This window comes from Centruroides sculpturatus, unplaced genomic scaffold (genome assembly GCF_000671375.1).
Source record: "Centruroides sculpturatus isolate CEXI.00-Female unplaced genomic scaffold, Cexi_2.0 scaffold440, whole genome shotgun sequence".
NCBI classification, from domain to species: domain Eukaryota; kingdom Metazoa; phylum Arthropoda; class Arachnida; order Scorpiones; family Buthidae; genus Centruroides; species Centruroides sculpturatus.
The window spans coordinates 279,136-295,120 of NW_019384633.1; the positions used below are offsets into that span (position 1 = coordinate 279,136).

The 15,985-nt window shown below is 26.6% G+C and overlaps 1 protein-coding gene across 1 annotated transcript; it reads right to left on the minus strand.

The window, feature by feature from the left end:
- Positions 1–5,171: 5,171 nt before the first annotated feature.
- LOC111625822 (rho GTPase-activating protein 26-like) lies at positions 5,172–14,967 on the minus strand. The gene is made up of 9 exons (XM_023369060.1): positions 14,843–14,967; positions 14,339–14,397; positions 13,794–13,899; positions 12,437–12,596; positions 11,099–11,504; positions 9,074–9,313; positions 5,658–5,703; positions 5,503–5,582; positions 5,172–5,434 (listed from the first exon to the last, which is right to left on the minus strand). Exons 1-9 carry the CDS (start codon positions 14,908–14,910, stop codon positions 5,346–5,348), a joined length of 1,254 nt encoding a protein of 417 aa, XP_023224828.1. The 5' UTR covers positions 14,911–14,967; the 3' UTR covers positions 5,172–5,345.
- Positions 14,968–15,985: the final 1,018 nt, after the last annotated feature.

Genomic DNA, 15,985 nt, shown 5'->3' on the forward strand with positions numbered 1-15,985 from the left:
CATTGAAAATTATGTACAAAAGTAGCTAATTATTTTAAAACTACAATATTCATCAAAGTTCTTAAATATCTAATGTATACAAATTTATATAATACAGAACAACTGTATAAAATGTTAGAAGGAAATCATCTGAACATTTTTTTTAAAGAAAGTTTATTGTAAAATTACTACAGAAAAGAATCATTTCAAGCATAGAAATTTTATTTATTTAGTTTTTTCAAAACTTTTTTTCCCTTAAGAGGGTCTTAAAATTTGTGTACATCATAACTCTTGACAAGGCCTGCAATGGGGCAGACAGAGAAGAGTGGAGTATGACATACCTAGTCAGGTCATCCGCTTAAACTTTTGAAGATTCGATTGAGTCAAATGTAAGTTCCGTAATAATATTGATATAAATTTCTCGACGTTTCGTTACACTTTATTATCTTTTAAATATTTAAATTTTTTCCTGCCGCAATTATTAGAGACAAAGCTTTGAAACGACACATTTTCTTAAATTTTAAAATGAAGCATGTAAGATTATGAAAATAAGTTTAATTAATGGATAAAAAATATTCCTAAGATTGAAATTCTTCTTTTGACTTTATTTATTAAAATGTTGACTGTTTCAACAAATTGTTGCATTATGTGAAACGTTAATAATTCAATGTTTGACTGATTCACCTGCTTGTAATATTATAAAAATACAACAATTATGCTAAATATTTACATGTACACATAGTACAAATGTGAGAAAAAATAATTATCTTATTTTTTCATGCAAAATTTATGAAGAGAAGTTTGTAGGAGGACATAGGAATTAAGCAAAAGAGAAGATAGACAATGATGATGATGATAAAAGATAACATTGGAGAAGAAATATATGAGAGATAAGACAATCTGTAAGGAGCTTATTAAAAACGGAATATGTATATAGAAGTAAGAAGCTTAGTACAAGGTCTCCAAAAAGTTACTGTGTAATTTCCCACAGAATCTAGTCTCTGGACCTTTTATCTCTGGGGTGCACCAAAGGGATAGGCGAGAACAATGCGCATATTCTGGAGGAACTGAAGATGGTGACTATTCAACACATCAAATAATTATTCCTGTTACCTTCTAGAATGTGTTTAACAATATGTATCATCGCATGCAGACATTTTCTGGCCCTAAAGGGACATTTCCAGCATTTGCTGTAGGGGAAACTGCATTATTATATGTAAATCTTCACTTATTAAAACTACTTAAACCTTTTCCACTGCACAGTAACTTTTTGGATGCCTGTAGCTTAATTATACTTAGAAAAAATTGAGGAAGGGCTGTTTAAGTATTTTAAAAATTTGATTTATAATTATATTTCATCTTTAAACTGTTACACAGTAGCAAAAATGTTAAGTACCAGTTGAAGATATTATTACTATTTAATGATCTTTGCTTAACCGTATGTGAATTAAAACCCTTTGCATTTAAAAAGTTTTTAGACAGTCAACATATTAATCAATAAATAATGAATCAGTTATCATATAAACTCAAGTTGTTCATTAATATAAACAGTAAGAAACTATTCAATGATATATATACTCTTTGTAATAGGAACTAAAAATATTTTGCTTTATGATTACATTTAATATTTGGCTTAATATTTAATAAATGCATCAGATTGTTTCATCTAAATGTTTTGTGTATAGAATAATATAGAGTATTTCTTTAACTGAAAACAAAGCTCACAAAAAAAAAATCAGTGAAATAACCAAATAAATTTTGTGAAATCCCCAAATGAGAAACTAATTTATGAGAATTGAGCTATAATTTAAAATATAATTTCAGTAAGATTTAAAATAAATTAAGTACTGGAATGAAAATACATGATTATGACTCTCAATAAAATACAATTTAAAAATTTATCACAAATAGTGTGATCAAAAAGTCACCTGCCAAATGGGGGTAATCACTATTCTTATTGCTTTAGATGCAATAACAAACTGAAGTAATCATGCTAACCACTGAAAAGTGAGTGAAGCTTGTGTTATTGTGTGGAGACACTCACAGGGCAAGAGAATGTGCACAGGAATTCCACTGTCACCATCCAGACCTTCTGGAGCCTTCGCATCAAGCTGTTAGCAATATTCTAGCGAAATTTAAGAAAACATTTGGTGTCCCGGATGAAAACAAGATTGTTCGGAAATCAGCACAATTACTTCCACTTGTTATCACATCTAAGACGATAAGAATAGTGATTACCATTTTTTGAACATACCGTATAAATTGAATTATACATTTTTAAAAAAAATTGTTAAGTTCCAGAGATTCAGTCAACTTTTAACTCGTTCTTATTAATTTAAAAGTCCAAAACAGTGCTTCAGTTTTAACTGAGAAATTATTTTAGACTCTTAAATTCTAACAATTTGAAATTTATTCTTCAAATGTGATATTGAGAGTCTCGTCTTGAAAGAGATAAGTTTCATAAATGAAAGTACTCATTAGTGCTCATAACAGTACTTCTGCTTTAATACCAAAAGTATTATTTGCCAAAAGTAATACCAAAAGTATTATATTAAATAGTTAAGTTATGGTAAATGTGTCGAGATTTTGTATTTTTATTAATGTTCTAAGGGGGTAATTTTATTGTTTCCACTTTTAATATGGTTAATTCATATAAAATTTCAACAATCGTTTCTCACAGAGGACATAATTAATTAGTGGATTAATGCCATATATTATTTAATAAAAATCAACAATAAACTTGTATTATCCCAAAATTTTGAGGTAGTATCAAACAAAAAATAATGCAAATTAATCTAAAAATATTTTTCACTATAATTTTAGTGTTATATTAGATTTACATTTCAAGAAAGCTACAGATTTAATAATTTTTCAGTGAGAATAGTTATAATTGCTTTGCATTAACATATGCGATATTTAATTTTAATTAACTGTATAGATCATGTTATTTAATTATTTTTTTCCTAATTACAATGCAATACTTTTCCCTGAATTTTTGACTAGTTTACTTTAGGATTAATTACCATAATCAAAATAAATGGCAGTCCAGGAATTGAAGAAACACTCGGCATGCGATGTGTAATAAGATACTTTCTCGTACTGTTTAAATGTATTTTGGCTCCTTAGATGGTGTTTTTTTTTCTTGATATGTGCATTAAACAAATTATACCATATTATTTCAAAGAAACCATACGAAAATAAAATTATCAAGATGAATGGAAGAATGAAATATCTCTAAATTCTAATAAATTAATGCACTTGAATTTAAAGCAAACACACTATATTATTAACACAAATAGTAACAATAAATTATTTTAATTTTATGTTTAAAATTACATTATGGCCTATATTAACAATCCTCAACATTTTTACAAAATATTTAGCAAATATTATTCTATCAAGGTAATTTGCAAATTGCATTGGGAATTGCCTATGCTTAATAATAATAATAATTTTATCAACAATTTCAATATATATATATATAAAAAATGAATAAAATACAAATTTAGCAAAGTAATATAATTATATATATATAATGTATATACAGTTATTGAAAACTCCATTAGTTTATACAGACCATTAAATAATATGGTCATACAAATAATGAAAATACTGGTATATAAAACCATTACAGCATTCACTAATTTCGGGTCATTCTTAATTATATAAATCCTTAATATCTATTCAAGCATTATTTTTTAATATATAATATGTTCTTTTATCTGAAATTTTCAGTTTAATTCTTGTAATAATAATCTGCTCCAAGAGCACGATATAAAATCATCTTATAAATATTCTTTGGTCATATTTATGTAATATAGCATAGAAAAAAACTGACTAACAAATTTCTAAATCTTATCAAATAAATTACAAGCAGAAGACAGAAAATATTATTTTAACTTGATAAGAGCTATCGGATGTATCTTTTATAATTACAAATAGCCTATTAAAGTTATTCAGTAACAGTAAAATGCACTTTGTAGAATTAGCTTATCCCAGATGATGATATTTCCAAATTAAATAACAGTTTTATAATTTTATTATCTGAAATCTGCAAACATTAAAACTGATAAAACCAAAAAATTATTAGAATAATTGGTTTTTAATGAGAAAATTGTAAGGAACAATTGTCACAATTTCACATTTTTTAAACTGAACGTAGTTATAAAAAAATTTTATACTTTATTATACTGATTGCTACAAGCAACAGATTTCAGATTATTTGTTATACATGAATTTCTCTTATTGTATAATCTAAAGATTATATATATATATATGTATTGCAAGTACCATAAATCTGGAATGTTAAATGATAAATTATTATAATGCTTATTAAAATATAGCATACAATTAAAAACAATTACACAAGTAAAAAATTTTTTGTATTCAGTTTGGTCTAAATAATGGAATGACAGTAACTATTATTATCATTCGATAAAAGAAATGTAAGAAAGTGAATATTCGACTGAAAGACTACTTTGGTTTCATTTGTACTATAATATTGAAAAATTATATAGTGCTTTGTATTTACCATATTTTCTGGCCAATAATGTACTTATATCATCTTAATCCTGGGCCTTAAAAAACTTTTTTTTAAAACTCTTTCTGTCCTGTGGTCACTAAGAGGATCTTTTTCTCTCATACCCATCACAGGTTCAACCAGGTGACAAGGGTCAGAACCAACATATCCAGGACAAACAACCCATGAAAAATTCCTGGGGTTGCTCACCTGCATTTGATTCTGGGTCCTCAAGAACAACAGGCAATTGCTTTAATCCTGGATCAGTACATAAAACTAACTTTAAAACAGTTCAATCTCCAGTTAGAATAAAACTTTATTTTAAAAAAATGATAAAAACTTATACATGCTAATCTTTCCTATATAAAGTATTATGTATTTGTCAATTCTATAACATCTACAAAAAAAAATATTGAAATTAATTTTATCTTTATAGTACAATATTTACAGAATAAATTAATTTCTGTATATAAAGCAATATTTACAGTTTACAAAAAAAAATATGGCATTGAAGAGAGACTAATACACAGTACCATTATAAAAAATAATTAATACTGAAAACAAATCTCTGTTTTATTTTATTTTAACAATAGCACTATATAATTTTATAAATTTATTCTAATTCTAAAAGTTTGAATAAAATATTTTAGATAAGAATAGGAATTACTGGCCAGAAAATATCATTAAATGAATCTTAAAAATAAATTATCTCAATTGTTAAATCATTTATATATATATAGTTTGATTTTATAGAACTATAGTTGAATAAAATAAAATAATAAATCATTATTAAAGTCTTTGATAAAATTGTAGTAGTCTAGTCTATCACAATTACATTGAAAATTTCTTAAAGTAATTCTACATAGTTGGCTGGAATCATTCCCTCTCGTCCATTGATAATTCCTATTAACCATCCTTGTTCATTTGAAGTGCGAACTAAAAGATATAATTTTATCAAAAATATTGGAAACTTTTCTTTTTTAAAAAGGTAAAATATTACTTACGATTATAAATAATTTCATTAGGTTGAAAAGACAGTTCTGATTCATTTTCTCCCACACAAGCATATAATGTTTTGGCCGTTCTACAATATATTATTTCTGTTATTTTGCAAATATATTTATGTAATAAACGAATTTGATATGTAAAATATACTCACATGCCGGAATTTGGAATTCCACTATTAATGTAATGTTCTTGAGTATCTACAAAAACAAGTATTTTAATAATTCATAAATCATTCTCTCATAAGTTTATGTATAAAATAAGTAAATGGTAAAATGGATATAATAGTGATATTTAAATTAATAATGGATTAGTAATAGAATAAAAATATATAATGTACAGCTTCTATATTATTTTGAGCCTGTCATATTTGTATTGTAATAATACTGACTATTAGAACAACTAATGTCATTATTGACATTAAAAATTTTTCTGAACATTTCACAGATTTTTTTAACTCTACCTTGTGGGTACTAAGAAGGCCCCCTTTTTTTTTTTTTAGCAAGCCCATTATGGTTTGCCCAAGATCACAGTGGGGTGGCCGGATAGTGAAAGATGGGACTAATATATCCAGACAAACCACTTCAATAAATTCTTGGAGGTTTTCAACCCATCTGGATTTGATCCTGGATTTCCAGAGTGGTAGGCAGCTGTCTTAACCGTTTGGCCACCTAGTCCATCATTTTCATTGATATTAATGTTAGAAAGATAAACTCTATTAAGTATATGAAAGTCATTTTGAATTACAGTAGTAATCTACACATTATATAAATTTAAAATAATTTCAGTATCCTAATTATTAATTGATTTCTCCTGACAAATCTATGTTTTATCTATTTAAAAAAATTAATTTTTCAATTAAATAAAAGCAAATACAATGGTATCTTGACTTATGAGTGTCTCAACTTACGAGTTTTTCGAGATATGAGCCGTTTCTCGGTTGATTTTTTGCTTTGAGTTGAAAGCTAAAATTTGGGTTACAAGCCAACTTCAGATACCCCACCACTAGTTGGCACAGCAAACCATAGATTAAGAGAAAAAATGGAAAACTGCTGTAATTTTGTCATTTTTGTTATTCTTCCAATGTCTGACAGGCTAGCTTACAGAAAACACACGATCAAGTGACGTAGGCATTAGTTCATCTGCAAAACCAGTTTATTGCAGTACATTCTATTGTGTTTTATACAATATTCATTATTTATAAGTACAGTGGGTGATCGGTTAACGAACAGATCGGATAACGAACAAATCGGATAACGAACACTTTCGCAAAAGATTTTTATGTTCGAACAACGAACACATGATCGGATAACAAACAGCCCACAGAACAAACATAAGAAGAAGCGTAAAATAATGAATATCGATTGGACTTTCCTTGTCTTCGGGCAACAATTCGAAACTTTTCGGAGTGTGGGAGACGTCGACATCGCCGCTCAAGCCGGTATATACCAATCGGATAGTATTCCTCTGAACTTTGAAACTCTCTCTTGTAATTCCAGCCTTTTATTTTTCTGACAAAACAATTCTTTTATGTATTAGAGAGACTGTCGGGCAGGTACTCGTTAAGTTTTGCGTCGGTTTTTATTTTCAAAAGGTGAGAGTATAATACTAAAGATTAAAGAGTGGGCAGAAGATTTGTGATGTTGCTGGGCAGTGTGGCTTGAACAGGTCTACAGTATGCGGCAGTTCAATCTAATTTGAGAAAAATACTGTATAATCAAGAAGACCCAAGCAGCTAAAGGAGTAACAAAAATCATATCTGAGAAATAAAGAACATAGAAGAGCTCATAATGGAATCCGAAAGTTATCTGACGACTGAAGATCGCGAAGAATTCTTGAATGAAGAACACCAAGAAACTCGGCGAGATATGTTTTATTCTGAAAAAATATCTCGCCGAGTTATGTGAGAAAAAGTGGATTAATGTCAATATCTGTTATTAAAGATCCTTTGAAGAAGTGGGAGGATGTCAGAACAACGGTCTTAAAATGGCATTCAAACCAGGTTGAGGCTTGGAGATTTCTACAATTGCAATGCTATTAATTACTTACAAAAAATCCTGACGAAGCGAGAAAAGCAATCGACATTAGACAGATTCTTTAACCCTTTCAAACAAAAAAAAAACATGACTAATAAAAATGCAAGACTGTGTATATATGTATTTTTATTATTACATATAAATAAACATAGTAAGAAAGTATATATTTTTTTATTTTTGGGGGTCTCCGGAAAGAATCAAATTCTCATAGAAACCTATGGTAAATCGATAATCGGTTAACGAACAAAGTCTTGGAACGGATTATGTTCATTAACCGATCACCCACTGTACATTTTTCTTATTTAAAAACATGTAACAAAAAAATTGCGGTGTTTTGGGGAGGATACAGAACGGATTAATGCCATTTCAATTCATTTCAATGGGGAAAATTGATTTGACATACGAGTAATTTGAGTTACAAGTTCCGCCATGGAACAAATTAAACTCTTAGTCAAGGCACCATTGTACATGTATTTTAAGATATTTTCATAAAAATACTAATATACTTTATTATTAAATGAGCATTCAAATAGCATGGAAAACAAAATTTAACCAGAAGGTAACCGTTAGTTTTGTTTAAAAAATATTGACTTATTTCATAAAATATAAAATTCTGTCAGACTAAGATATTCTAAATTTTCAATGGACTTATTATGTCAGACCAAATGCAATTTCATGTCCTGGCCAGAGCTACATGCTATTCTAATTGTTTATATGCTCCTTCTTTTTGCTTAAGTGTGTCCCAAAAGAACTCTCTTTAATCCTGCTATATTTTCAGTAGGATGTACTGCATCTACAATTTTGTAAATATAAACAACTTTGTAAAACACACTTATACCCTAATTTATAATGTTTTATCTTTATTTATTATACTATATTAGTCTGTTTTACATTCATTTTAATATTTTAGTTTGTTATGGAGGTGTCATCAAACGCTGTTAAGCAATATCTGTAAAAATTGGCTAAAATAAAATAGATTTAAATAAAAATGTATTCTATGTTCATTTTTTTGTTAACAGTTAAAATAAAAAATAAAAAAAAAATTGATAAACAGATGGCCATGCTGGAGGTTATAAGGCATCGGCTTACTACTCAGTTGCTTGGATTCAGTCCTGGATCTACAAATTCTGCAAGAAATTTTCATGAGCAGGCTATAGTGTCCCTCAATCGACTGTTCCCTTTGTAAACCTGTCCAAATCCACAATGAATATAGAAAAAAAAACCTTAGTACTCATAGGGTAAAGTTGGAGTTAAAAAAAACTCTCATCAAAAATTCTTCTTTATTCTGAATCATCAATTCTTTGCCAAAACACAAAAAAATGAATGTAAATGTAATTGGAAACTGTAATAATGACATATTAGTGATATGTATAGATTTGTAACTGATGACATCTTTTGATATTACATCATCTGATATTTCAGACTCATTCCATTTTCATAAAAGTGGAATAAATATATTAGAAATGTACATTTAATAATTATTATTTCTAACATTTATATAAATATAATTATTTAAAAATAAAAACAACATTACTGCGAACATGAAGTTCTTGTAAATCAAAATTTTCCTTGATGTTGTTCTGAGGATATTCTGTTCTCTCAGTTCCATGGATTTTATCAGAAGGAATATAGACACTATGGTTGCCTAATGAAGTAGTCATTCTTGATGAAACTTGTGCTGAATGTGTACGATTGCTATTATTCACAGTGTGTGAAACTGCTTGAGGATTTGACAAGGATTCTGTACTACTTGCACCCGAAGGAGAATGATTATCTAATAAAAATTATACAAAATGGCATGTTTAATATTTAGTTAAAAAATATTTAAAAAATAAATAGTCATGCTCCTTGAATCATTACCAGAAAACTATTTTTATGGTGAATATTTAGTTTCAAAAGTGTTAAACACAAGATTGTGTTATTAATCAATCACATGGCTTCTTTTCCATCTGTATTTAATTGATACAATATTTCTACATGTGATTGATTAATAACATGATCTTGTGTTTAACATTCTCAAAAATTTAGTACAACATGGTTTCAAATCAACAAATAAATTTAGTTTCAAATTTTAATATTCCATTATCAATCATTCAATAACTTACTGTTTATAAAATATTGAAAATTTAAGAGAGTAATTTTATAAACTACTATTGAGCAGCATTAAGAATAAAATAGCTTTTAGTTAATATTTAAAACCCAGGATAAAATAACTAGAAAAATAACAGTTTTTCCTTCTAATTAGTATATCTTACAGTGATAACTAAAAATTTACTCAAAAATAACACAATAATTACAAGTACTTTTGATAATTATCTCTCCATCAGACAACAGAAACAGAATGTTATTCTATTTCTGTTCACCTGATGACAATAATGTGATAATTATAACAGTACTTGCAACTAATGTGTAATTTTTGAGTAAATTTTGTTTTACACCTACAACTATTTCTTTTTCTTCTAATAAAATCTAGGATAAAATTTTATCTGTGGTTTTACATTAGTTTACATCTATTACATAAATTTTCAAGATGTTTTTAAACAATTTTATGTTTTGAAAACTGAAAAATGATTTATGTAAGAATTACCATATTTACTTGAATATAAGAGGCCACTGAATCTAAGATGCACCTACTTTCTATATGGCTTCTGCATTAACTCTTCTGAATCAACACTGGATTCTATGCACACATCCCATATATAATCATCCTCAGTGTCATTTAAAGCATCAGAAATGCAACATTTCTTGAAAGAGTGCTGCATAACTTTTTCTGGAATTTTTATCCAAATCCTTATGAGCCTATTGTAATAGACTAACAAGACTGAGCTAACTTGATCTCTCAAAATTTTTGCTACTAAGAATATTGGTCTAATAGAATCATTAAAATGGAATTAGTGACAGAAATAAGACATGTGGCACTAGAGGTTACTAATTATGACAGTACATTGAATTAACAGAGGATTGAACTTGAGGATATTGCTTATATAAGTCGAGAAGAAAAGATTATTTAATATGGAACCTTGTGGTATTCTGCAAGATTCCATATTATAGGTGAAAAGTCCAGAAACTCTTAATTGTCTGATTTAATTTTATGTGCATGTAAAGGAAATAATTGTTCAATCAAGAATGAAAAACAGGTGTATCAAAGTAATTGCATAATATAAATAGTAGTGAATTAGGAAGTACAGAATCAAAAGCCTAACTAATATCAATGTATGCCGGACATTTCAAAATTGTTAATTATGACAGAAAGAATGTCTTGAAGAGATGGAAAAAATAAAGTTTATGGTATAAACAGATTTCAAAGATTTTCAGCATAACAAGAGAAATAAATATAAGACAATGAAATTAAATTTTATAATTAAAACAAGACAAAATATCATGTTATGTAGTGTTTGACATCAATCAATTTGGATCATACAATATGAGCCATACTGTTTGTTATTTGCATTACTATTAAATCAAAATTTTATGTAACTTTGTATAAAATAAACAATTAAAATTAATATAACAACTCATTTTTATTAATTTTATTGAATCTAGTTTAAGTTATTCTTACCATTCCAAACTGGATTAAAAACAGCAACAGATCTTCCTCTATCCACAGGAATATGAGACTGAACAGAATGAGACTGGCTTCCAGAATGATTGACAGGTAATGGTTGAGTAGGTGAAACTACATATGCAGGATGTGCAAGCATTCCTCTTTGAGAAGAATAATTCCCATCATTTAAATAAGGAGATGGGCAAGATGAACACACATTAGAATAATGAATTTTAGGAATATTCTGAACTCTGGCCGATTCTAATGACTGATCCATTGAATCCATATTTGATTTGCGAATATTATGCATAGATTCTTGATGTGGCAGTGGTATATAATTGGATGACTGATTGACTGCATTAGGAGAAGAATAATAAGGTAGATCTGGCCTTTTATGATTTTCTGGAACTGTAGAAAATATCTGCAAAGTAAACCTTATTTTACAAATATGAATATATTAATGTAATAGTTTACAAGCATTTTTTTCTTGTCATCCATAATCTTTACGTAATATTTATAACTTATTACTATTTATCATTTTGCACTTGTGTATTATTATTACTCACGTACACTTCTGACATAAATATAAATATCTTTTGATCTTTTAAACATTTAAGTAAGAAGAAGTCACAAGTTAACATAGTTTTTTAAAATATTAATGAAAAATTTTAAATGAGTTAGAAAATGAATTGTGCATACACACACACAATATTTACACATGGTCTTCCAAAATGAATGTTACCATTTTAAATGACCATAATTATGTTAATTATTAACTGAGAAGTATACAATACACACCAATCAATAGAGTAATTTCTGAGTTTCATCTCCCATCTGCATTTAAATGTCTTGTTGTCTATCACCTCTAGGAAATGCTGTAAACAAAAATGGCAACTCAGAACAGAGAAGGCATTTTGTGTTCTGCAGTTTGCAAAATCATAATCAGTCATCATTGTGCAACATGAGTAATCTGCAGGAGCAGCAGAATTATGGCTGCTGTGGGAGATTGATACTCAAATTCTTTCTACATTTTGCACCAATATGCTACAGCATATTGGTGCAAAATGTAGAAAAAATTTGAGTATCAATCAGATATGTGCTGTGTGAAATTTTAATAGGCAAATGTGAAACTGGCAGTTTTGTAATGTTTTAATGTACATTTCAACATTCTTGGACAATAATTAACATAATTACAATAACTTAAAATGTAAGAATTCTTTTTGAAAGATCCTGTATATATATATATATATATAACTTTTGCTTAGTAATTATAAAGAAAGAATTCAGTCCTATTAATAGAGATTTACATTTAAAAACAATTAATATTAATAATCCTAATTAAAACAAACTTACCTTATCATAATTTTCAATAAGAATTTCAACAACAACATTTCCAAACTTTATATCCATAATGGCTGCCATTGTTTCTATTTCTGGTTTGAGTAAAGTAGGACCAAAACAGACACCCAAATTTGAAACAGTCATCAAATTTTTATCACTGTACTGGGCAATCCTGAAAAATAATTTTTGAAATTTTTTTACTAAATCTCCAAAATTCAATTGTTATAGCCATTTTATGGTTGTGATTTTTCTTTCTTTGCAAAAACTTAATTTCTATTTATTATATCAGATGTAGACTATTGATTTCTTTTTGATTGAATTCTTTATTAGCATTAATATTTTTACAGCAAATAAAAAGACTGTTATACACATGAAAGTGAATAATATATTAAATAGATTAAAATATTAAGTGGATAAAGTTCCATTTATATAATTGTTGACATTATATCATATACATATGAACTGTAACATAGAAAAAAAATAAGTCATCTGTTTTAAAAATTAAAACCAGGAGATTTCTATGAAAATATTTAAGTTCACATATTAATTTCATTTGTATTCATAGATAATATAGAAAATATTCATTTTTATACAATGTTTTAAATTATGTCAACTATTTTTGAAAAGATAAATCTAAAAACTTGATACTCATAAAATACCTTAAAATTTATTATAATTTTACAAACTAATGAGTATATTTGCAATTAAATCTTGTGTTTATATAACAAATAACTAAACAATAATTTCTGTTTAACAAATCTTCTTAATAAACATTAATCAATATTAAATAAAAAATAATTTCTAATTTAGTAAAGATAATTTCAGTTGTAGATTCTCTTTATAACTACTAACATTTTTAATTATATAAAAATTTAAATTATTAGAGGACAACTATCCCAAATGATTTTTAGTGTTATTCACTTTTTGAATTAATTTTGTAATCTCTCTCCCATTTATCAAATTGAAAATGTTTAAAACTATTATCATTATTTGATGAAAGATGAGAAAATTATACATTCAAACAGTATTAACAATATTAATAAGCAGAGATAATTAAACAAGACTGTAAAAAGAAATTCTAACCTTATGAAATTATGCTTAAAAAGAAATACATACTATTTTTTAGAGCAGATTCAAATTCTTTGTGACAGAATAGACCAGAAATATAAAATAATTAAAAAAAAAAAATATTCACATTTTTTATATAAATGCTGAAATGCTGTATGATTAAATAAATTAAAGAGATGGCAGTGTGGGGAAAATATACTGAAGTAAAAAAAAGAGGGAAATTTTTCCTCAAACTTCTATTTATTTTGCAGAAAAAGATTACAAACAGCTTTGGATTAAAGTATGATTTTTAAATACTTACTTGCAAAGATGTTTTATTAACATATTCAACATATTGAAATTATTTTTTGGCAATTTATGAACTAGGGAGTGTATAAGATTAATCCGTTGAATCTTGTTTTCATTTTCTATAAATAAATATTGAAATTTTGAATTTTTAACAATTTCAATAATCTATATTTACAATAATAAAATATCTGTCACCATTTAAATCTAATTTCTCTATTCAACACACTTTAACATAAAGAAAATTGGTATTTTTGTAATATATTTTAGTAAAGTCTTAACAGTACAAACATTTATTTATATATTTGCGTAAATGTTTCTGATATATATATTAATACATATAGAGTTTAGTAATACTAATTCCGATTTATTGTATAATTTTTATTATTTTAAAGTTTTCATTAACTTGAGAACTCTTTATTAATGAATATATTCAAAAATCCACCATTTAAAAACAAATCTATAATTATTTCAGATAATAGTAATTTTATTACATAAATTAAATACAAATATTTTAAATTATATTTTAAAACATTCCATAATTTAACTATTTTCACTTACTTGCAGCAGTAATAAAGGCACTATGTAACCTGAATGTCATAAGTGGTTCAGGAAGATTTCTGAAAAATAAGAATTACATATGAATAATATGTATAAAAAATGTATACACAGTTTTAAGAAAAATGCTATTTAAAAATTTATAATGGAAACAATCATAATCAACTATTAATAAATCCATTATTTACATACATTAAAGTGTGTATTTAAAAAATATGATGTGGTATCAAATATATCAGACAGCACATCAAATAATCACTCAGTACCCACATCTTGATAACATTTGGCATTTTATGGTGACAAAATTATTTTTAAAATGATATTTAAACCAACTCTTTTGTTTTAAACAATTATTTTCATCTTGGAAGGATGCACAAAATAATTATGAGAGTCAGCACATATAATCTAAGTTTAACCTGCTACTGAAGTTTATATTTTATATACTTATTTATTTAAACAGAATAATTTATTTCATAAATATATAACATTTAAATTAATTCATCTTACCTAAAGTAACTTTTCAGTGCACTTGTAATTGTCTTGATTTCATAATCTTCTGCATTTCCAAAATTCATTTGATTTTTTCTACGATCTAAAAAATGATCACAATATTTGATTTAATAATTATCAACATAAACAAATATAATTACATATTTTAATTCAAAGTTATTTTAAAAAATGGATTCTTTATGAAATGCATCAAATTCAGACATTTAATACTATACTACTACATAACTCAAAATAACACAGATCAGTAATAACTATAAAAGTATTAGAATTTAGTTCTGTAAGAAGATATATTTTTTAATACAGAAACACTTTCAAATCTTATTTATTTAAATTACATTCCTTAATCTAATATTTCTCAATAATGACTCATTGTAAATTTTACCACAGATGAATAGCAATAAGAAAAGCAAAGCTTTTGAATTGAATTCCAGATTGAAATTCCAAAATCGCAGGGGAGCACGATATAAGTTTTACTTCATTCCCATGTGAACACAGATGATTATTCGGAAATCAGAATTCGGAGAAACTCATAAGTGTAATCGATGGAGACTGTTAAGAATTGACAAAAAAAAAAAAGGTTCCTGATTGTCCAGCTTTACGTGAAAAAATTATGTTGTCAATTTTACAAGATTTTTCCTTAAAGTTTAAAATGTCAGTAATTTTTGTGGGACAATGTGTGCATTTACATACATTTGATATTTTACTTCTGATTAAATGAAATAAAATTAGAATTGTATTAATAAATCTAATTTTGATTTTAATATTAATTTCTTTATTTTGATCTTTAAAGTCACACCTCGTTCTACATGAGAGTAAATACAAGTACAGATAACCCGTATAACACTGTAGTTACATTCCAAAAAATTGCCGTGTTATGCGAATCCGTGTTATACGAAACAAAGAACTAATACGAAAAGGAGGGTTAGGTTCCAAAAATTAAAAAACATGCTAGTATATTTTCATAATTAAGATAAATATCTTCATTAAAATTTTTTAAAGTGATACATATTAATATAAATTAAACAATGTTTTCTTCGTCATCACTAAAAACACTATTAATTAACCGAGAGCGTTTTCTTTTTGGCAAGTTATCCTTATCCTCTGAGCATTTTTCTGCATTATCTTCAGATCCATGCTTTA

What these genes read in the sequence shown, in the direction of transcription:
- LOC111625822 (XM_023369060.1), bottom strand. Translation starts at nt 14,910, where the DNA reads ATGAATTTTGGAAATGCAGAAGATTATGAAATCAAGACAATTACAAGT. An exon ending in TTATTGAAAATTATGATAAG is followed by an intron (nt 11,505 to 12,436) that starts GTAAGTTTGTTT and finishes TTTACTTTGCAG; the next exon opens with ATATTTTCTACAGTTCCAGA. An exon ending in GGAATTCCAAATTCCGGCAT is followed by an intron (nt 5,583 to 5,657) that starts GTGAGTATATTT and finishes AATATATTGTAG; the next exon opens with AACGGCCAAAACATTATATG.